At 42.4% G+C, this 23110-nt stretch overlaps 1 protein-coding gene across 8 annotated transcripts in view; it reads left to right on the plus strand.

Moving 5' to 3' along the window:
* Positions 1-11276, plus strand: part of DGKI (diacylglycerol kinase iota) — a 201466-nt gene extending 190190 nt beyond the window's left edge. For 7 of the 8 annotated variants that reach the window (XM_064420900.1, XM_064420902.1, XM_064420904.1 and 4 more), the window contains 3 exons: positions 4766-4802; positions 6712-6811; positions 7719-11276. In XM_064420900.1, the coding sequence (XP_064276970.1) occupies positions 4766-4802; positions 6712-6811; positions 7719-7835 (254 nt within the window). In that variant the 3' untranslated portion in view covers positions 7836-11276. Of the gene's footprint in view, positions 1-4765; positions 4803-6529; positions 6681-6711; positions 6812-7718 lie in introns of those variants that run through there. The other variant, XM_064420908.1, reaches the window with a different exon arrangement.
* Positions 11277-23110: the final 11834 nt, after the last annotated feature.

The following is a 23110-nucleotide window of genomic DNA, read 5'->3' on the forward strand; positions in this document are numbered from 1 at the left end:
AGGAGTGGCACACACAGAATTAGAATTACAAAGGAAGGAAAATGCTGTAGTGGTGCTAAAGCTGTCCTTTGTGAAGATGGCCTATTCTGCAAACATGCAGGGCACATTTATATGGAAGGTTATTCTGTGATCACGATCAGAATGATTTCAGATGTTAAGGGGAAGAAAATAACCTATCTTAAATTAGAAATAGCAGGGATGAGTCACACAGGGGGACTGCTGTGAGGTGCCTCCAGATAATTTGCAGTGGCCCAGCACAAGCCAGGAATAGCAGCTGAAGCACCAATGTAGTAGGTGTCAGGACAACAGCTGCTTGCTGCTGCAGAAAGAGTTGTGCTGGCTGCTGCTTCAGTAAAACAGTTTGTCTCTATCCCCTGTGCAGGAAGGGCAGATACATAGAGACACAAATCTATCACACATTCAAGACTGGCCACCTAAATCAGGAGTCTTTCGGTTTTAGTAGAAGGATCAGCTTTAAGAACTTGTCTGTAGCTGAGGTAAGAAATGCTTAGCTAGAAACTGTGGGCCAAACTCAGTAGGTATCACAATCACAGCTTTTTAATGCTGCAGTCAGCAACTGCATTGCATCCTAATGCATGTACATTAGAGAAGAGTTAACTGTCTACTTGCTTAACACAAACAGAATTAAGGAAGGCTTAAGAACCTCTGTTAGAAAAGGGTTCTCCTAAACAATCTGTATTTGGTATCAAACTTGGATTGGAGTCTTTATCTGGCAGCTGTGAAAAGTTTGTAATTTATAAGCACTATACAAATAATTCCATTTGCCTTGTCTTTGTCTTCTCTAGATATTCAAAAGACAAGCAAGAATTGTAAAATTCATCTATGGTATTTTGATTTTAAACAGAAGAGAGGAAAGATGTTTACAGTTGCCTTAGGAGGTTGTGGTGGGAATTTCTGATGCAACAGACAGTATGTAGGGCATCCCATCCTTAACATTTCTGTGTCCTCAAACCTCAATGTCCTTGCTTCACTAGAAAGCATCCCCTGATTAAAAGAAAAAAAAAATGGCACTTTCATTAATCTTAGCATTGTAAAGTCCAGAGCTAAGAGCCATCAGTGAATCTGGATTTGCATCCTGACCAGATTCAGAAGTTCCTTGGATGGCTTTGGGAAAGCAAATATTCCTGTGACAGGGATGTGTGTCAGGGACAAAGTTTGAGTAGTCATCAGAAAGCAACACAATGAAAGTGAGTTTGCATGACACTAGTTAATATATCTAGATTTGCAGAATGTTTTATGGTAGTGGTCATTTGTGAGGGGACTGAGCAGAAAGCAGTTTAGTTTTTTCTGGAAGGCACGAGGTATAACATAGCCTATTTTAATTTCAAGCATACCAAATTTTAGGGTAACGTGGCTGACAGACATGTAGGAAGGAATGCTCCCATAACCTGTCTAGCCTCTATATTACAGTGGAAATTCTGAGCTAAAAGACACTCACAGAAAAGACCACTGTTAATTTTCCCATCAGGTAAAAAAAAAAAAAAAAAAAAAAAAAAAAAAAGTGTGGTGTTGGGGAAAGATTAGAAATAGTTCTGAATTTCCAGTTTACTGTTATTTTAAAAATACTCCTACTTTGAAGGTAAGGATCCACATCCAGTTTTGTCCCCCAGACAATAGCCCCAATCAGGTTATTAACAAAGAGGGTTTTGACAGATGAATATCCAGAAATGTTGATAATGTCTGACATTACTGCTTGGAGTAAATACCCTTCTTCCTCAGTTCTATGAAGGACTGACAGGACACAGGACTGGCAGGGGTTAACATCTGTGGGTCTCCTGTGGGCAGCTGTAACCACATCCATTGGAGAGGGCTAAGCTGTGGGCTCAGAGGCCTTTCAAGAATGTGTAGAGCTGTATATTTTGGAAATGCCTCTGAAATATGGTCACCTAAAGTGTTGGTTTTTTTTTTTTATTGTAGTGAGCTTAGTGAAGGAGCAGCTGCTTTTGAGTCTCCTTGCCTTCCCTCCTCCCATACCCAGCCCAGGCTGCTTTGCCTTCTGAGAAACTGGAGAAGGGCTTTGGTGGAGCGAAAAAGGGCAAAAGGAGAGAAGGAAAAAAGTTAATAATTCTACACAGACAGTCTATGGGCGATGTTGGGGAAAGAGAGTGATCTCAGCTGGGCTTCCCCTCAGTGTGTCATGCTTTTCAGCTCTTTTCAAGTGAATATCTCCCCCCACCCAGTCCCCCGTCCCCATCCTGCCATTCTTCAGCCCCCCAGTCTCTTTTTCCCTTTCTCTCTCTTTTTTTTTCCTCCCTCCACCTCTCCACACATTTCTATCTTTTGTTTTTATTTCCCCCCCTGCTGTTTTCCTTGATAGAAATCTCACTCATGCATTTCCCTTCCGGATTTCTATTGGGTTATTTTGTCCTCTTTCTCTCCGTGCCTTGGTCCCCTTTTCTTTCTCTGCCTCTTGTCCCAGAGTGAAACAGCCGCCTCCCCGCTGGGTCAGGATGACAGTGCCGTTAGCTTTCCCAGTGCCAGCCCTTCCCACATCTGTGCAGCTTTTGTCCCCGGGCAGAGGGGGATTTGGAATGGTCGGTTGGCAGCGCCAGGGAGACTGATATAAAAATGAGGTCCAAAAAAGAGGGGAAAGGGAATTAGGAGGAGGGCGTGAGATGGTTTAAGAGAAGCACAAGTGAAAATAAAATAAAGAAGTAAAGGGCACCACTCGGGCTGTGAGTTGGGACATTCCAGCTTCAGAGACAGGCCAGAGAGAATGAAATTAAAGTATCCCGGTACCATGTCGTGCAGCTAATTATTAACCCCAGTATCTGGCTCTTACATACAACTCAGATGGAGTCAGGGCTCTCCCATGAAATGATTAATTTGGGACAGGAGAGCACCCTTGGCACTTAGGGAAGGTGTACTTGTCATCTCCTCAGGTCTGTATCACAGACTGCCCTCAGGGTCCTCAGCACTGAGCTCCTCTGTCCTAGCCCTGCTATTTCTTCCTGCTTCACACCAGTTTTCCATTACCCTTGGCTTCTCTCCAGACCCACTCTGCCCCAACTTTCTTCTCCCTCTCAGGTCGTATTCTTCTGAATACTCTCTATTTTACTGCCTTTACTTACCTTTTAACAGCTTCTTCCGCTTACCTGGGCAAGTACCTCTATGTCCCATAAAGCCAGACCTGTCACCCTGCTCCACCTTGGCAATACAACCTTCCTTGCTCCAACCATGAGCAGAAATAATAGGTGGCAGTGTCTTCTCTAACACATTGCAAGCCATTCCTGCTTACCTATCACTGAGATGTGGCATTGCAGGAAGCTAGGGGAAATTACTTTTATTTTTGAGAGAACATGATTTTCTCCTAGGAAATGTAAAGTACTCATTTTCTTCATGTGTATTTCTTTAATTATCTTTTTAGTTTCTCAGGCATTATCTTTTTTTCCTCTCAACAAGAGGCTTTGCTTATCCCCCTTTATCCTTCTTCGTGGTCCTGGGAGCTCAGGGGTAGTGACTGATTCTTCTTTTTGATAGGCAGGAGTGAACACACAACTGCCAAGTGTGGAGATGACGATGTGTGGTGGTAGGGTCAGGCTGCATTAAATAATTGACAGTGGTTACTGAGTTTGGAGAGCTGTCATGGCAAGTATGCAGTGGTACACAATGCCCTGTACACTAAGCACCACTGTTTCTCATGATGGCAAAAGCTGAAATGAAGGAGATGCCTGCAGCTCAGGAGCCCCAGTGATACTTCATGTGTACATTGTAAAAGCAGTTAGGTAAAGACAGGCTGCTCTGATCAATTTTGACACACACTCAGACTAAAAGGTTGTGTGTAGGCCTTTGTAAGCAAGTAGTGTGAAATTCCTCACTTTCAGGTGAGATTTGCTGTAAGCTCTTGAGGACTCTTGAATTTCAAAGTCACAGCGTGCTGGAGAGAAATACTCATGCGCAGGAAGGAAAAGTTTTGTAAAGTTTCCCTGTTCCCCTTGCTAACTGCCCTATACCATCTAACACTACACTCCAGAGCAGTGGAGAGAAGAATACTATGACAGACTGCAAAGGAAAAGTTTTTTTTCAAGTGATATCCAGATCCTAGCCTTTCCATATTACTGTAATTCAGCAATGGAATTTGCCTCTACAAATATCTGCCTGTAGTGAATATCAAGGACAAAAGGACATTAAAATAAATGTATTATTTTTCTTCCTACTTAACAAAAATCTTTTCTGTTTTTCTTAATCTTACTTTCCTGATCATTGCTAACCAGTAGAGCACAGGATTTGCATATCAATATAAAGACCGCTGGGAATATTCCACCCTGATCTACATTTTGTATAACACTATTAAATGGAGTAGCACAGGGATGTCATTCAGGATGGAATTTGGCTAATTTCAACTTCCTAATGACATTTTCCTTCTAATGCCAACAATAGATTTTAACTTGCAGTATATCAGGATTTCCAGTATATCAGCATTTTCAATGTACTGTACTTATGTGAACCACTTAATTGAGCAAGGTGAAGAGTGAGAAAATAAACCCCATGAATATTCATTCTCAGTGTAATTTAGAGGCTGCTACTCCCTGTTGCTGACACTCCAGCAGTGACTGTGCATTCAGAATTTTATTAGTGCAAGGGCTTACACAAGCAAATATTACATTGAAGTTTGACATATTTTGCAGGTTGAGCTTTCACTTGGCTTCTCTTATATATTTTTACTGGGAATCTTCTCCTGGAAGACATATTTTTTTAGGCATGCAGACAAATACCTTATGACATACCCGACTGTCTTTTGCAGGTCCATCTGAATTACTGGACATGACAGACAGTGAAACGTAAGTACAACCTACTCTGCCCTCCACGTTATATGTGTTAAACTAGCAGACTCTTGGTTTTCAAGTGCAAACTGTTAAAAAGGAAAAAGCTGGTAAAATGGCACAACTCTTCAAAACTAACCAAACAAACAGAAGGCCCCCTAAAAACCACACACCAACCACCTCATATATGGCTTTCTTGCCTAAAACAAACATTGAATGGATTTACAGAGGACTTTCTTCCTATTGCTTCCCATGCTTCCTTGATCTTTCTAGAGGTATAGAAGCCCTGCCTTGTGTTTTGATGTTTCTGGCCTCCAGCTACTAAGGGACCAACCTGAAGAGTAAATTCCAAAAGTCAGGAAATTACTTTTCTTGCTCTACACCTTTTTTTTCAGTCCCTTCTTGATTCGTCCAGGGTGCTCTGCCTTAGCTCTCCCAAATGGTCAGGACTTGTGCAGTTGAAGGTTTCCATCAAGTAGTTAAACATCAATCACCTCCTTTTTTATAAAAAAAAAACCCAAAAAAACAAACCCAACCCAACCCAAAAAAATTACTTTCCTTTCCAATTCCCAATTTTTTTACACCTTGTATAATCAAAGTTTCACAAAAGTATGTAAGGGAAGCATGAATAATCCTGGAAAATATGTGTAATACCTATGAAATAAAACCAGTCTTTTTCATAGGGATCAAGCCTACCATTTTTCATCCCACAGTGCCCTCCTCTGCTAACAGAGAACACCTTTTGCACAAGGTGCATGAGTGAAGTCCAGAGGTGACAGGGACTAGATGGACTGCTTGGTTCTTTTCATCCAGGGGTGTAGCACAACCACATCAAGTGTCAGTGAGCACAGAGCTATGAGGGCTTCCCTTTACAGAGGTTCCTCTACCTCTAACCCTTGGAAAAGGAAGGTTCAAGCTGTAACTGGCAGTATGAATTTTGTTTTGATCCTCAGGGGGAAATAGAATGGTACCCAATTCTGATACTAGCTCTGATGCAGCAAAGGCATATTGATTACAAGGTTGCCTCTTGATATTTCAACATCCCCTGTCATGGATGAGGGCTGAGATTTCTTTATGCACTCTGTGTAGGTAGTGCAAGATTTGTCCTACAACATGTATTTCTTATAATTTGTTATTTCACAGGTTATGTAATGGCCCTACTTGTTGGATACTGGCATTAAGGACGCCTTTTCAACCCACTCAAAGCATACTTTCATCTCTTCCTGGCCAAATCTAAATAGACTTCTTTACTCTCACTAAAGAGTAAGTCAGTTTCAGTCAGTGTTAGAATCCTGTCAGACTTAGCTCCAGTCTGAGTGAGAAGCTTTGCAATAAATGTGCTCCCACCACACAGTCTTCTCTTCTGAGAAGCATGTATTTAATCTTCCCCAGTACCTCAGCAGTCCAGTGGTGGAAAACACATGAGAGTTCTTGCTCTCATACATCCAAGAGAGCAGGGTATCAGAACCGGGGCAGCAAGTGCACCCGTCATAGATTTCATGAGTAGGATTTTTCTAGGATTGCTCCAGGAATAAGGTTGAGAAAAGAAATTGGAGGAAGAAACAAACCCTGTTGCTGTTTCACCTGCTGTGAAATAAGAAGGTGGCTAGCTTGTCTTTGCAGCAGCCTTTGCAGAGCTGGTGGTTGGATGGGAATGTGACATTCAGTCCTCTGAATACATAAAATCTGTCAATGTTTCTTTCCCATCCCTCAGAAATTCTTCGTCTGCTATTTGTGCATTGCAGGCTTTCCTACTGAGTCAAAGGATGTAGATGCTAAGGGAGAGAGTGCACAAGCCTACCTCTGCCAGCAAGAGGGAACCTCGCAGAAATGCAGCATCCTTCTGTGTCTATCCTCTGCTCCTCATGCTTCATAAATGTACATTGGTGTGCTGTGTCTCACGGCTGGTTTCTGTACTTTGGTCTAGGGGTGAGACAGCACTACATAAGGCAGCCTGCCAGCGCCACCGCGCCGTCTGCCAGCTCCTGGTGGATGCGGGAGCCTCTCTGAGGAAGACAGATTCCAAGGTAACACAGCTCCATCAGCCCCTCACAAACCCCTGCGCCGAGCGAGACTCGGCAGCGTCCTCCCTGCTTTTTGCATGACTGAGGCTTCCTTGTGTGTGCTGAGGGCAGCTCCTTTGAAGCAAGCTATTTTTATAGAGAAAACTGTATTGATTTAAACAAACACGAGAGACTTCAGTTCAGTCCCCAACATGGGTTGCTGTCACCACAGTGAGAGCCTGGCCTCAAACTGTTTGGTGCATTGGGTGTGAATGAGACATCTCCATGGCACAGCACTATCCTCTTCCTGTGTGGTCAAAAGAGAGGTCTGTGGGCAAGGACCACCTGCAGGAGCCTTGATGTCTGATTGCACAGCATCTGTGTGGCTTGGTTATTGTGGCTGGCTTGCTTTGTGAGGATGGCTAACTATTTTCTTTTGCCTTGGCTTGCCCCTGTGCTCACTGTTTTGACGCTAACCACAGCAGTCTCTTGGTCTAAGCTTGACTGAGAAAGAAATCTGGGAAAAATGAAATCCAAGGAATATTCTGTCATTCCAACAATCTGATTGCTTAGGAACATGGTCCAGAAGCTGCCTCTCTGGGGTTTCTGAGCACAAGCACCCTGTGGTCAGCAGCTGAGAGCGAGCTGGTTCTCTGGACTCCAGAGTCAGAAGCACCTTTTCTGCAGCTGGGCAATCAAAACTAATTTTTGCCTTCTTGGGCTCTGTGAGGTAGCCTGTAATGGGAAGAGAAGTCATCTATGACTCTATCACTCTTGTTCAGATGGCAGAATTGTACATTGCAAAAAGCTTTCTGAAACAGATGAAATCCGGACAGGTGGTTTGTGACTTGTTAATCATCTTCTGCCTAGAAATCATCTGTTGTTTTAAACGTGTTAGCACAAGACTTTCTCTTCATGTTTCTCATTACAGGGTAAGACCCCTCGGGACAGGGCTCAGCAAGCTGGTGATCCAGACCTGGCCTCCTACCTGGAGAGTCGACAAAACTATCAAATGGTTTCCCACGAGGACCTAGAGACAGCAGTCTGATGCCTGAAAGCATCTGAGAGGATCCCTGGAAATCTCGAGACCGCACCTGAGGCACTCGGGCATTGTGTGAGGAAGAAACTGATGGAACCCACATGTCTCTCACTCTCGAGGAAAATACCTGAAGACATGCCACCAGTTTCTAAGGGCTACTGAGTCTTGCCACGGAACGCTTGTGTTCCATAAGTTAGCCCATGATGGATGAGGTGGGACACTCAAAGGTCTGTGGAATCCATAGGCCACAAAAATTTACCTTTATTGCTTCCAGCAAGTAGCATGAACTTCTCCCATGGTCATCCGTATAATTTATTTAAAAAAAAAAAAAAAAAGGAAAGAGTAAAGAGGGTGTGGGGGAACAAAATCCAAACTAACTGGTACATTAAGCCACCCAACCAGGCTGTCCTCCATCCTTACAGTTACTGCATTGCTTTTATTCTCCTGTTCCCCTCACTTCTCATCAGTTAAATATTACCTGTTATCTCTGTGTTGTCTTCACAAATGGTCAGGCAGTAGCAAAATGTCTGAGGAGCTCTGGATGCCCTTTAAAAATATCCAGTGTGTTTGTCAGCTACATTCCCTCCCCTGCCATCCTCTTGGAAGCTGTGTTGCCAGCACTCAGCCCCCACGGAGTTTCCTTGCTTTTGGAGAGGATGCTATTTATTGCCTTGTTTCCCAGGGTTTGGGGCATGATCAGATTTACAGCAGTGACAAAACCCAACCTCATCGTTGCTGGGCATGAGGTTATGGTATCCTCACGAGACAGGCATTTGCATGGAAAGGAGCTCTATGGGATACACCATGCTGAATGGCAGAGCAGGAAGTCGCCAGGAGGGTTTCTCATATCACTTTTATGCCTGTAATGGCTGACTCAGTTCTTCTCAGGTTTCAGGCCTGCCTAGAAGTTGATATCTTCTTTAGTTCTTTACTTGTGAAAATATGGGTTTTACCCTAGGGAGAGATTTGTGCAAGACTGAGGGAATTCTGATGGACTCAATGACAGACCTAGTCCCCTTTGCAGCACAGCCAGAGGGAGGAAGGAGACCTGGAACATCAGCAGCCAGCCTGGGCTCATTGCTGCCACCAAACAAATGGGCACTGGCCTGGTCACATTGGGAATGGAAAAACCTTATTTGACTGAACCTGTAAACTATCTGATTTTTCAAGGGAACCAAGTTTTGGGGGGAGTCTGTGGAAGTCTGTCCCTGGAGGAAGACAAGCAGCAGCTCATTGCCTTCTTGCCCACAATAGGTTTGAAATGTAAAGCTTAGCTGCTGTAAAGGCCAGCTGTTTCTTCTGTACTCATCTGTTTTCTGTCTTGTAACTATAAAGGAAGAGAAAGCAAACAAATACACAAGCATAAATAAAATGTTTCATCTTTGAGTTTCTAATTGCTACAGATATCTCAGTTGACAAAATAGCCGAGCTTCCACTTCTACTTTGTCAGACCAGTGCCCATGAAGACGCTCATGGCTGACTTTTGGCATAACTCTTGCAATACATTTTTGAATTTTGCTTTGTTGTTTGATTCAAAAGATCCACCAGTGTTTGTTTTCACATCCCTTGCTAGGGGTAGCTCTCTGATAGATGGTGATCATCAGGGTTACATACATTTGGAAACCATGAAAATAACTCAGGTCATTATTCAGATAAGTTTTTCTTCTTTGGTAGAAGTGAAGAAAATCAAATGAATGCATTTTTTTTTTAAGCACGAGTGATTGTTGTAGTAGGGAGGGGGGAGCTGAACAATGTATTTTAATTTTTTTCCTCTTTTCAAAAGTTCATTTGATATGGGCAAAATATTTCTTTAGTATTTCTTCCTCTGGAAGGAAACTATATATATTTGTAATCTATAGATCAATGGCAACATGAAATGTATTTTGTCTTATTTTCTGTCTTTACCTTTCTCATTTAAAAAATAAAATATGAAAGCCAAATTACTTCCCTTGATAATTATCCAGGGGTTTGTGGAGAAAATAAGTATCTGTATATATTAGAACAGAATTTGGCAACTGTTAAAATAAAAACTCAGAATATAGTTTTGGTGTATGTGATATTTCCACAAGGAAAGATCCTCACCCTGTGGTTGCATGGTAGGCCTTGCATCATTTCCCAGCTGTGAGAAAATACATTACTGTAATATTTCTATACATTTGATGGAAACAAGAATTATGTTATAATCACTTTAATCTTTTGGTTTTCTTTACTGATCTGAGAAATGGAGGAAGTTTTAATAGCACAGGAGCTTGGCTCTGTCCTGTGCTGAGGCCAAGCTGAGTATGGTCACTGAGCCTGTGAGAGCTCCCTGATCCTTTAGCCCCATGAAGCAGCTTGCTTTCATCACAGGTGTGAGATGAAATGGCCAGATGTGGATTATGATAAGGGAGCTGCTTCTGGTCCCTCTGTCCCCAGCTGTTCTTCCCTTGTCAGCTCATCCCTGGTACCCAGGAGGTACCTGCAGCTGTGGCTGGCTCTTGAGCAGCTTGCCAGGATGGGAAGATTTCCTGAGCAATTTTATGCCATTTGGACAGCTCAGAGGAACCCAGAGCACATGGGAGAGCGTGGCTTGCCTTTTTCACCAAAAGCTGGAGTACGGTGGTACAATCAGAGTGAGTCTGTTGAGCCTCTGGAAAGCTGTCTGTGCTGTGTGCTTAGCAGGAGACAGCTACTGTATGATAAAAATAGCCCCCAGCACTGGAGGTAGGGCAGGAATGGGCTGGATGTGGTGCCTTTGACGTCCAAGGTGTCCTAAGCACCGCACACATGAGGCACTAGATACCGGTGATGTTTGGTATCCGCAGGAAACTGAGAACATCTGATGGTTTCCACAATGACTCATGTGACAAGGAATATCAGAAGTTGGCTCACTGAGGGCAGTTCGGGACCAGGACCATTCCTTGCCCTTAAGTGTGGTGGGATTACCAGAAGCAGCAGGCTCTGCAGCAGTTAAAGGTAACACATTTGTATTGAATCTCTGGAGCACTTGGGGTCAAGGTTAGTACAGTACAACTGTGCCTGCACTGGGCAGGGCCCAAATTCCAGTGTGCAGCTGGGAGTCCCTTTAAATTACATGTAAAGCATTTTGATTTACTAAAGCATCTGTTCAGTGGTTGCTTCTGTTAATGTGTGTATATTACTATATATATGTATATTTATAAATATCAGTATGCATGTATATAGATGCACACATACACATGCAAACACACTTGAAATTGTGTCATTTGAATGACAAAGCCCCTAGGGATGCTCAGCTACTGAGATTGCTGGACTGACAAAATGCCATTTGCCATTTTAATTTGTTATTGAAGGGAACCTTTCTCAGTAGAACTGAGGAGCTTCGAAATCTTTCCGTTGTACTGGTTTTACTATCTCATTTTGGAGTTAAATGGAGGGAAAGAAATATTATTTATAATAATAAAATAAAATTAACTTTGTAATTTAATAGCATCACTTATTCTTATTATTTCATGTTTCAATGCTAGATATATTTTTTGTGTTACTCAAGGCATGATGATGTCATACATTTTTTACTTATTATAGCATAGAATGGTAGTGGACAGGGGCACCTTGTACTAGACCAGGTTGCCCAGAGCTCCATCTAAGCTGACCTTGAACACTTCCAGGGATGGGTCATCCACAACTTCTCTGGGCATCCCTCAATACTGTGAGATGTGAGGCTGAGTTTTTGTTTATGTAAAACAGGGGTTCCAGGCAAATTTTACCTGTTACAAAACTGGTGTCAGACTCCAGTGGCTCTTTCATCGTTTCATGTGGTGTCTTGCTTGTCTGTGTTCTAGCACTTTAATATGTCTGCAGGTGTTTTTACTGGGATCTGTCACTCTTACTTTTCCCCAGCAGCAGTAAAATTGTTCAGTCCCAACTCATGGTGCTGTAGCCTGGATTCAGTCTACATGAGATGTCCCTTGCTAGATGAGGACTGTCATGCAGAAGGACCATAGTACAAAATTGAAAGAAAATAGTACAAAATTGATGTTTCATTGCCACTGATCTTCTCAGGTGTATTTGCTAGCTGGTACTGCTGTGTAAGAATAGATGGGGCACATAGTTTTTCTGGTGATGTGGCTGTGGGAGGATTTTTCAGTACTATTTCACGGCTCTTTGGTTCATTTTTTGTCTTTTTGCTGTGATGGTGAAAACATATGGCAGTGAAAATTTCTAACACAAATTCATCTATAAGGTGGCTGTTTCCCTTTCAGCCATCCCAGATGCCTTCTGTGGGACAGGGTTATGTGTTGACCCTTCCAGGATGACAAAAGTATGTTGACATGATCTGTCTCTGGGGTATGAAATGGGAAAGATACATTGGCAGCCTCCAGTTTTCTGTGAGTTTAATAGTACTCAAGAAATGTATGGGCATGCTGGAAATTTGAATGCCTTGAAAAAACTCCAAGGAACTACAAGAAAAAAACAGTTCCTTGTGCTGATCCATTTGGGATGTGTAATTTTCCTTCTCCCACTTTTTGCTTCGTTTGCACCAAACTAATATTTATAGAGAAGTATTTTATGAGACTTGTTTTTAAACTTGCTAAAAGTAACATTTTGACCTCCATTTTACCTGTTCTTCGCCATTCATAAGATAATGTTTCCTCTTTTCATTTTCCTCAGTGAATCTGAGCCAAAATTACACTGAGTTATTAACTTCCTAATTAGTTTAAAGCAGCAAATATGAGTATCTTTGGACATTTCAGCAGTTCTGGAAACAGCTTATATTCCTGGGCCTTTCTGATACATGTGAAGCTATAGGAAAGTATTAGAGTGTTCATTGTGGTACTCATCATCTCATTTTCCTTTCTTAACAACTATTTTTCTTAGCAGTGCATTGCTACGGCCTTAAATTTCATGATCTGCCTGCCAAAATCTGTTGATTGCAGCAGCAACTCAGTGATGTTCTGCAAGCTACTCCAGGCGGCCATAGCAAGTGACCATGGCTGCTTTCAGTCCAGGTTCTGCCATGGCACTGGACTCCTCTGGAATGCCTGCCTGAGATCCCCTGCAGGTACCAGAGCTCAGGGGTTCCCCCTCCCTGTGTGTTTCCAGCACTGCTGCCCGTGGTGGTGCCCACAGAGACTGGTGTTCTTTCATCCCCTGCACGTGTGCACTGGAGCAACACCCCCTACCTTGGCCAAGGAATTTCCTGGTCCACGTATGGTGCCATTTGTGCAAAAGGGGAAAATTCTCTCCCTCGGGCCTTGATCACACCAGTAAATTCATTATATTTGACTTCAGTGATTAGGCAGACTGAGAGCTGAATAACCTTACTGTATTCAGCCATCAGAGTGCATCTTGTCTCCTGCCTTATTTATAAGGTGCCACATTCCAGTCTCAGCTGCAGTTTCTTGTTTCCCTGACTGATTTTGAAAAAAAAAAAAACAACCCAACAACAAAAAAGACCAAACCAAGAGACAAAAAACCAATCCATCCTATGCAGTACACATGTAACTAGTTACCCAGAGAGTGGGGAAGGCAGACAGATCATTTTAAAATCTTCTCGTTCTGATGCAGCACATCATGACTTCTAAAATCTGAGCAGGGGGAAGCCTTGCAACAAAAGCATTTGTTTCAATATGAACACATCTATATTTCAGGAAATAATTTGATGCTAAGCCCTGTTAAAACAGTCAGCTTATGCTCTTAAATCTCCTATGTGTCAGAGACTTGGGGAATCTAAGGAGCCAGTAATCCCCTTGACAGGCACATAAAGATAGGTGAATGCCCAAAAAAGAAAAAAAAAAAAACAAAACTGCTTTCTTCAAAAATCTGTTTCTATTTTGCCACCTTCATCTACTAGAATCAGAACCCTGATTTGGGAATGCTATTTCAGAGTTCAGCAATATTTTAACAGCCTCAGCATTCATTTGCAAAGTATATAGAAGCTGTAGCATTTTGAAGTGCAAGAAGAGCACTATTTCTTTGAGCAATATAATACTACATAAGTAATTGCCTCATCTCTTGCCAGCCTCCTTTTCCTGGTGAAGTGCCACACCTGGCTCTTCAATTAGTCCCTGTCTGGGAGGCTGCTTGATGTGTAGCCCAGCACTCAGTGAAGTATGCACTGTGGCAATCCAATGCCAAAGTGCTGCTGCAATTACCTAACTACTAATACATGAACCATGTGAAATTCATTTCTTAGTGTTGCACTTCATTTTAATGAGAAAAATGCCATTCTGATTCCAGCTACCTTAGTGACCTTCAATTTCCACCCTTTCCCTCAACCTGTGGTCAAGAAGAGGTAGAAGATAATCTCTGTTCCTACAGAATCCCAATCGTGTCTAGGAACTCTACAAATCACTTAGGTTTGTAGATGTGGAGAAGCTCAAGAAGCTCTTGAGTCTGATGCAGCAGACATGAGTGATTTCTACTTGGCTAATTAGGCTTTAATAAGCAGTCCCACTTTTCTAGGGCTGCTTTTCCTGTGTGACATTCACATAAAAAATGAAAGGTGACAAAATTAGAAAAGCAAAATTAAGCAGGCCCCTGGGAATGGGGAATTCTAAAGAATGGCTTCCACATGCAGTGCTCTTTTCTAGATAGGGAGTTGCAGTGCTACTTCTTGAATAACACTGTAATGAGTAATTGTGTATCATAATTAGATACACCTAATTGTAGTAGTGAGGTGGGTGCTTACTGTGTCCAGTATTTATGTCACCCAGATGCAGAGGTATTCCTGCCTCTGTAGAGATCACCAGACAGTCTGGAGGGGGAACACCTTTCTGTTTGCAAAGCTTGAGGCTTTGTGAAGTGAGACATGAGCCCCAAGGTGAGCAAGGACAGCCCTCCCTGCTCCTTAGCCATGCTAGAGGCTTTCCTTCCAAATGAATGGAGGCAATGCCAAATCAAAATAAATGTTTGCTGTAGGTCACAAAGTGAATAGCTGTCATTCCTCTCATGTCCCCTGCTTCAGTCCTTTTCCAGGGACATTGTTTTTCCCTTCATCAGAATGGGAAATCTGTTGATGAATGGGAAGTCTGTTGTGTACCTGTATTAACAGAAGCTGGGTGCAGTTGTGGTTGTTGTCTGTGGTCTTGCTACTGTTGTAATACCTTATCTGCATGGCATAGGGGAGAAGTACATTCATGTCAAAGCTAAGGAAAAAAGTGATCTTGCTGGCAGCTAATGACAGGAAGGAAATAGAACATAATATTGTTTAAATTTAATTTTAAATATTCTTCAGTGCTCTTTGCTTTTCCTTCATATCCCCTCCCTTTTAGAGTTTCTGTACTGAAACTCATCATCTCTTCTTTCCTTAGTTCATTCTACCTTCATTTTTGATTGGAAAGGTCAAAATCCTACTCATGTTCTTACCCTTGGGACACTTCTGCTTGACCAGTTACAGATGGTTGGATCTCCTCTGACCATGTACAGTCATGGGCAGGGAATGTTGAAATTCTCTGTACTAAGAATGAGCTGGATGTGAAGTACTAAAGGCTCCTCTGAAGGCAGTTGTAATGCCCAAGTTGTAATCTCAGGATTAAACAGATGGGAAGTATGATGGACTTGGGTTTTTCATGCCTGAGGGCTTCATTTCAGCCTTTCCAGACTTAGTTCTAATATCAATAGGAAAATTATTATGTCTGGTTTTTTGTTTGTAGTTTATTATTATTTTTTATTATTTTGGTGGGGGTTTTTTTGTGTACTTTCATGTTTCTTCCCTTTGTGATTTTCCTGTTAAATAATCTTTGCCTGGGCAAATGTAATTGTATTGCTCTGTGCTTATGCTTTCAAGAAGAGGCAGCTGCTTCCAACTGGCAAGTGACTGTGCTGGTCTCTCATGCAAAATGGCTGGCTTTGCTACTGTACAGTTTTCTGCTCAGCATGTAGCTCACAGAAATCACAGGGAGATGGCAGGGGCTTATCAGGATTTCTTGTTCCGTTTACATGTCACTGCAGAGTGATTCTCTTCCATCTGCCTCCTTTGATCACACAACAGCTCTGGGAGGAAAGAAAAGAAGTGGCTGAGCCTTCAAAGCACTAAGCAGCTCTTGGGAGCTTTGTCTCTCCCCAGCTTGCTGCTGCACCTCACAGAGCTGGGAAAAGGAAAGCAGGGGATGCTTTATGTGCAGAAAGATCAAATTCTCACCTCACTGGCAAAAGTAACAACTCTTTGAAGGTACTTATTCTGACACTCCACCAGTGCCAGGTAGGGTGGAAAATACATATGGACATCAGCAAGCCTGTAGGAGCTGACTTCCTTTCTTAAGGGCTCTTCGAAGCTCTTTTTGATTCTCTTCCTGGTGCCTCAGGACAGGAATCCCTGCCTGTGTCGTCCCAGAGCAATCATCCTGAGGATGCCCTTTGTAATGGTGCCATCCAGCTGCCCTCACACCATGTGTTACATGTGCTCCGTGTCCTGTAACTCCATTGGAAATCAAAATAATCAAGAGTTAAAATCCCTTTCAAAATGGATTTAGGATCTTGGCCACTGACCCATCAGGGTGCAGTGCACTGTGGAGAGGAATATGGAATGGAATATGACTGCCAACGTTTCTCTGTAGAAATCTCCTCAAGGTGAAATGTGCATTCACAGTGGGAAATGAAGGTTATTTTTCTCCTGCCCATATTATTTTGTGTTGCAAACCCTGTGCCAGTCATTTTGGATGCAGACAGCTTTTTGGAAGCAGGAGGCTTTTGAAAGATTTTTGAAAGTCTAGCCAATGATGAAGCTGAGTACTGGTGTTCTGCAGCTCCCACACAAACCTGCTGGCAGTCCGTGGAGGTTTCAGTGTCCTCTCTGAGTCAGTGAGCAGAATATTTTGCTACAAGCTACAGGCCTGCCTTTGTGCCACTGCTATTGCTACCTTGCTTCTGCACAGCTTTTAGAACAGCTATAGTTTTGCAGCCTTGCACTGGGAAAAACCACAGTGGTACTGGGGAAAACATGCTTTTCCTATGGACACAAACACTCCTCAAGCTGCAGTTTTGTGCTAATGAAAATGCAACGTATGTAAAGATTGAGCTTGGTTTATGAGACTGTCACAGCCATCTCAGTGAGGATTTAGTTCCAGCAAGACCTGACTTCTTGCTTTGCTGCGAACAAAGAAGATAATGCAAAAAATAATCACTTGGTTTAATGGTATGCTTCTGTCTTGTGGCAGTTAACAAGTTTAACATGGTCGTGTCACAGAATAGGGAAAGTATTTCAGAATTTATCAGAATTCTCTCTGGAGGTACTGGGATCAAAGAGATAGGGCCAAAGGTAGCAAATCAAGGGTTTGAGGTTGCATTCCTGCCACTTCCATTAAGTTCTTTTGGGTAAATAATTTAGCCTTACTGTGCCTCAGTTTTCTTGTCTGTAAAATGGGGATAATATAATCTCTCCATACACAGACAGGTAAGGTGTTTTGTGTTACAAGCCTAAAATATGCTGTATATTAACAATTTTTGAATTGTATGGGGTTTGGGGTTTTTGTTTGGTGGTTTGGGGGTTTTTTGTTTGCTTTGTGTGTGTGTGGTTTTTTTTTCTTTTTTTTCTTTTCTTTTTTTTTTTTTTATTGTGCCTTGAATGTTACTCTATAGCATCCTGCTTCTTCTGGAGCCATCTTTTGCTCCAGACAGTGAGAGTAGCCCTGTCCCATGCTTTTTAGTTTAACTGGCTTAAGTTGAGATAGTAAAGCGGGATGGAGAATGAGAATTTTCCAATTAGCTATTTTGCACTTTTCATGCTTGACTTCCATGTTTGAGCTATCTTGCATTAAAAGTTGTAACTCAGGTAATATTTCAACTCAATGAAAGCATTCAGGTGGTTTATCTCTCTTCAGAGAAGAGTATTTTGCTGAATTTTAGAGCAGCTTTTTTTCCATCATATTGAGTTCATTGAGCACAGAATGTTTCCTTTGGGAGTGCCTATCTCAGAAATAACTCTGTCACCTCTCTGCTAGTATGCTGGTATGACAGAATATTGTCGAAGAGTCCAGAAATCACCACTTTGGTTTGTTGATGCAAAAGGTTTCTGGGAAATGGAAAGAAACATCTGAGAGAACAGATTCTCTGGCCTTCATGTTAAAATCTCCTCTGGCCACCTGGCAGATGGGAGATGAAATTTGGTAAAGTATAAGGACAAGGGTTAGCAAAGATTTAGGGAACTGGAAGTGCCTCATGCAAAAAGGAAGAAGGCTTGGAAGGAGTCACCAAGGCCAGGAAGAAGTGGGATGGTGATGAACAGACTCTTGGTGGAAAGGCTGAGTTTCATCAGGCTATATATATATACAACTATACAGTGGTGCTTCCTGGAGATGGTGGAGATAGGACAATGGGCAGATTTTGATCTCCTCTGCTCTAGCTTCACTCCTGGTGAACCAAGATGTGACTGAGGTCAGAACCTGGACCATTCCATAATGTGTTTGGCCCCCTGAACCGAGCAGTAAATTCAAATAACAGATGACCATTTTTAACCTACATTTCGTGGGCATCCAGAGTTCCAGTATTTGTATACATCCTATCATCTGAACCCACATCTGTTCCAGGAGTTGTAATAACATCTCAAAGGGCTCTTTTATGCTACCTGACCCTGAGCATAATGTGCTGGAACATCTTGAGGCTGCCAGCTGGCAAAAGGAACCCAAGGCACACAGCAGTACCCATGAATAGAGGATATAGGTTTAACAGAGAATCAAGGCACAGATAATCATCAGTGAGGGGAATACATGAAGGAGGAGGGGCTTTTTGTAACAAAGTAAGAAAGTATTTTCTTCCACAATTTTCTTGCATTTCCTATTTATACAAATTATCTTGATCACTGTGTTGCTAACTAAGGAGATTTTAAACTGGGGGAAGGAAGAAATATGTATACAGCAAAAGAGCCGGTTACTGTTCCTTTTGGACACTTTTTCTGTATTGTGACTTGTGTGGAAATGTACAGAATAAAAAGTGAAGAAGCGCATGCCTTGGCTGGGCTGAGTTTCTTTGTGTTATTTGCCAGCAGAGCTGGGTTGCTGCTTCTGACAGAGTGGAAAGACTGGTGTGACTTGGAAGTTGTGAAGAGTTAGAGTCAGTGGAGGAAAGGGACTCAGGGTTCAAAATTCTGCATATATGTGTATGCTGGTGCAGAGAAGTGAGTGTTAAGCCTCTGGATAAATCAACTTCAAGCTCATGGTAAAGAAAAAGGTTAATTATACTTTTTAATATTTCCAGGAACATCTTCTCAGTCCCTTAGTAAACTCAGATTGCCAGCACAGCACTCAGTGTGTGCAGCAGAGATCCAGCAGAGATTAGTAGGACTCTGTAGGTGTGTAGGTCACCTCAGGGTCTTAGCTATGCATCTCAGGAGTTTCTCCAGTGCATTCTCTGGTTCACCTCCATCTTATCTCAGGACTAACCCATACACATACAATGAAATTTTTCTTGTTTCTGATCAACTGTGTCTGACTGAAGAATTTTTGAGAATTTCACGGTCATTGCTTCCTTTCTTGTCTTCAGCAGCTCCCCTCCCTGCCTCACTCAGGAGTTTCTATGCCATTTCTGACACAAAAGTTTTGTAACCTCTCTTCTGTGCAAGTCAATATTTCCTAACAGCTCCCCTGCCTCTGCTGTCCCACCCTGAAATTGTATTTCTGAATAATTCTGTGATGTTTCCTTTGTCCTGTCTCTCTGGGACAGTGCCTGCCCCCAAAACATCTCCCTCACACGTGGTTCTATCTCCCTCCTCCACTCCAAGCCCTTTGTGGTACTCACTGCTGTTGCCAGCAGCCAGCTGTGTGCTTGTCTTTTAAAGGATGTCTTAAGCTCCCTTTTCCTGCTGTCTCAGACAGCTTAGGAGTATTATTATTATTAATAAGAGTAGTGCTAAAAGCACTGACTGCTCTGCCTGTGCAGGACTGGCTGGGGCTGGACGAAGATGTAGCCTAGTCGTGAGTTCCCTGCACAGCAAGGAACAACTACCAAGTGCTGCTTTGACGTCCAGGAGCCCTGTGGTACAAAGCCCTGACTCCTCTGGGGCCCTTCACAGCCACCAGCTGCACCAAATGGCTGCCAGCTGCTCTCTGGAAATGGCTGTGGAGAAGAAGTGCTTTTTGATGTGCTCGGGGCTGCCCCCACAGCAGCCTCTGGAGGTGCTCCACCACCTGCAGGCAGAGCTGCTCAGTGGTGCATCTGCAAAAATGAGAAAACAGCTTTGCATCCTACTAGGTTTGCACCCCAAATTCTTGAATGTGTGTGGCCTTACACATGTTGTGAAGAGAGTCCAACTGCTCTTTTCTCATCCATTGTAATTTGCCCTGTAATTTCAACTCTGTTAACTGTTTCTAACACAGGGCTGTTTCTTGCTAACATTCCCCACAAAATTCTTTAATAGAGCCAGTGAAATTCATACCTAAATATGCATGCACACACACACACACACACACACATATTAAAATATCTACCTCATAGGCAAATATACTTAAGTGAGGAATTCTCTTTTTCATGCAACCTTTCTTTACATGTGAAATGTAATAATGTTTATTTAAAAAGCTAAGGCTTTCATTGTCTGAATGTAACTACAATGAAAACAATAAAATCCCATTCTTGGGAGGGAAAAACCCAATCCTGACAGCAATCATTTGCTTTGAAACCTTTTCCCCCCAAAAGCCCTGCAGCTTCACCGCAGCCAAGTCATTTCAGCATTTCCCTGCAGTTAAAATGTGCTTCTCCCTAACAAGGGACCTTTTAAGCTAGGTAGTGATGCTTGTAAGACATGTTGCCAAAGTTGTTAAATCTAAAAATAGGTAAATATTGGAAGCAGTCCCATAATTTCAAGGTGTTTGATCTCATGTTTTCACATTCAAGACTTGATATTGCTACCTGAGTATTGTATTTGAAGCTGTATTAGTTCACAGCAGCACAAGAAAACCTCCAGAGGTGCACCCTCTCTTTCTGCCCCACCTGTCCACAGTCTTAACTGGCACCAGGGATGTGTGAGAGTGTGTTTGTCAGGAGCTGTTGCTGTGTGAGTGTGGAGTTAAAAGTATTGGTGGGTCAAGTGCATGGATTCTGCTGCTCTCATTCAGTGAGGCAAGCAGTTCTGTGGTGTTAAAGGTGAGCTGTGATTTCCAAGACCCAGAAAAAGAAAGGGTTTGTTTCCCGTGGATAAGAAACAGGAGTTGTCTGCTGGGTGTTAATTCAGACGGACAATCTGTAGATGACAGGAAGCCAGGAGAATGGATCCTGGTTAATGCCTATAAACAGTTTGCTATCAGGGAACTAACAAAAATCAGTAGGACTGACTGTCAGAACTTCTGACTGCATTCTCCATTGTTCTCCATTTGCCTCCAAAGCATGTAATGCCTTGACAGTAAGCCACAGAGGTTTCAGCTTTTGGATGAGACCTTCTGCTAAAATTAGAGGGAGGAGGAGGAGGCTTCTCACCAAAGGATGGGTGTAGGCCTTCTCAGGAGGAAGTTCTATTACTCTCCACAAAACACGGAGGGCACAGAGTAGTTGGAATCTGTTTTGTTGTTTTTGGTTGGTTGGCTTTTTTTAAGGGTGACAAGGGAATGAAGAGTGACTTAAAAAGGAAAGAATAAGATTAAAAATGTAGTTCTGAATATTTTGGATCCTGGAGCTCATCAAACCTGAGTGACCTTGAGTCAAAAATGGTGTTAGGTGATTCAGACTAGTGTTTGGTGTCTAGGTTTTGGGTGTTTTCTTCTTGACATAATCAGCCAACAGGCTGAGGACTGTGTTTGCTTTAAACAGGGTATGATTACCTTTTCTTTTTGTTAGTGCATGTATGTACCTCATAAATTTCTCCACTGACAGAGCTGATGATGCTCTAACAAGCTCTGGTCTTTCTCAGTCCATTTATGAACACATACTTAGCTCCAGGAGTATCTGTGTTTTGCTAATGGGTCTCACTATCATCCCTGAGGTACATCCTAATGGGATGCAAGGCTCCACATAAATATAAGGCGTTATTATTCTGGCTGCTCACTCTTTTTCCTTGTTCCTCCCTTCTGCCTTTTATGAAATGTAAAATGAAAGGGCAGATACGAACAGTGGTGTCCAGTTGAATGAGATGGCTGTACAGTAAGGGGTCACTGGATAACCAGCAGTTTCTCCATGTAACACTGCTATTAAAAGTTCTTGTTAGTCTTTCCAATTACTTAAAGGTTTTTTTTTGTAGCTTGAAGTTTTCACTAATACAAAACCAAGTGAGCAGTATGTCTGACTCCATAAGTCACCCTGAAATTCTTATACTGGATTTGCAGTGCCCATTCCTAAGAAGTGACCTCTTAATGGGAGAGCTAGGTGAGCATTGCAGTGCTCTGGAGATCATCTATGGATTTTTTTCACCTTTTAATAATGAAGGAGGGCCAGTCTGTAGTCAGAAATGAAGCACCTTTGTGCTTATGTGGAGGAAAGAGAATAAGGGCTAATTAGGATTATGAGGCACTGTTTGGTTTAGAATGCCAATACTTTCTGACCTTCTCATTTAAGATTTCTTTTTTTTAAAGTTTCTGCAATTTCCTGTATTCTAATTTTGAAAATGCAGCAATACAGGATCTGATTATCTTTTTTTTTTGTTATTATTAATAACAAACACTGAGATTAATCTCTCCAGAGTATTGATTCACAGTTCCTTCTAAATGGCAGCCTTTTTCAATGTCTCAGCTCAGTTATCCAATAAAAAAAGATACCTGTAAAAATGGCCATATGTATGTGTAAGGTGAAGGCCTGGAGCAAGGATCTTAAGGGGAGCAGCTGTTGGAGCTGAGGTTGCTCAGCCTGGAGAAAAGGAGGCTCATGGGAGACCTCATTGTTATCTACCATTACCTGAAAGCAAGTGATGGTACAAGAAGGAACAACTTGAGTTGTCCCTGGTGAGGTTTAGATTGGATATTAGGAAAAATCAATTCATCAAAAGGGTTGACAGCACTGGAACAGGCCGTCCTGGGAAGTGGTTGTGTTGGAGCCACTGGAGGTATTTAAAAACTGTGTAGATGTGGCATTTAGTGATGTGGTTTAGTGGTGGACTTGACAGTGTTTGGTTAATGGCTGGACTGCCCTTAAAGGCTTTTTGCAACCTAAATGCTTCTGTGGTTCTATGAAGGTCTTGGATCCAAGGAATTGGGAACGGTGGATAATTCAGGAATTTCAAGTCATTGGCCAAAGTTAGTTTGTCTGCTTTAGATTCTTTCTTACTACCTGTGTCTTGAGGAAACAAAACTTTCTGGTGTGAGAATTAACATTCTGTTTCCAGACCGTGGTGTCCAGTTCCAGGTGTCTCAGATCTGAGCTTTGGTCCTACCCAGGCATATTGAACCTTCCTGTTGCTGCTGCCATTTTTT

Source organism: Passer domesticus, chromosome 5 (genome assembly GCF_036417665.1).
Source record: "Passer domesticus isolate bPasDom1 chromosome 5, bPasDom1.hap1, whole genome shotgun sequence".
Lineage (NCBI taxonomy): Eukaryota > Metazoa > Chordata > Aves > Passeriformes > Passeridae > Passer > Passer domesticus.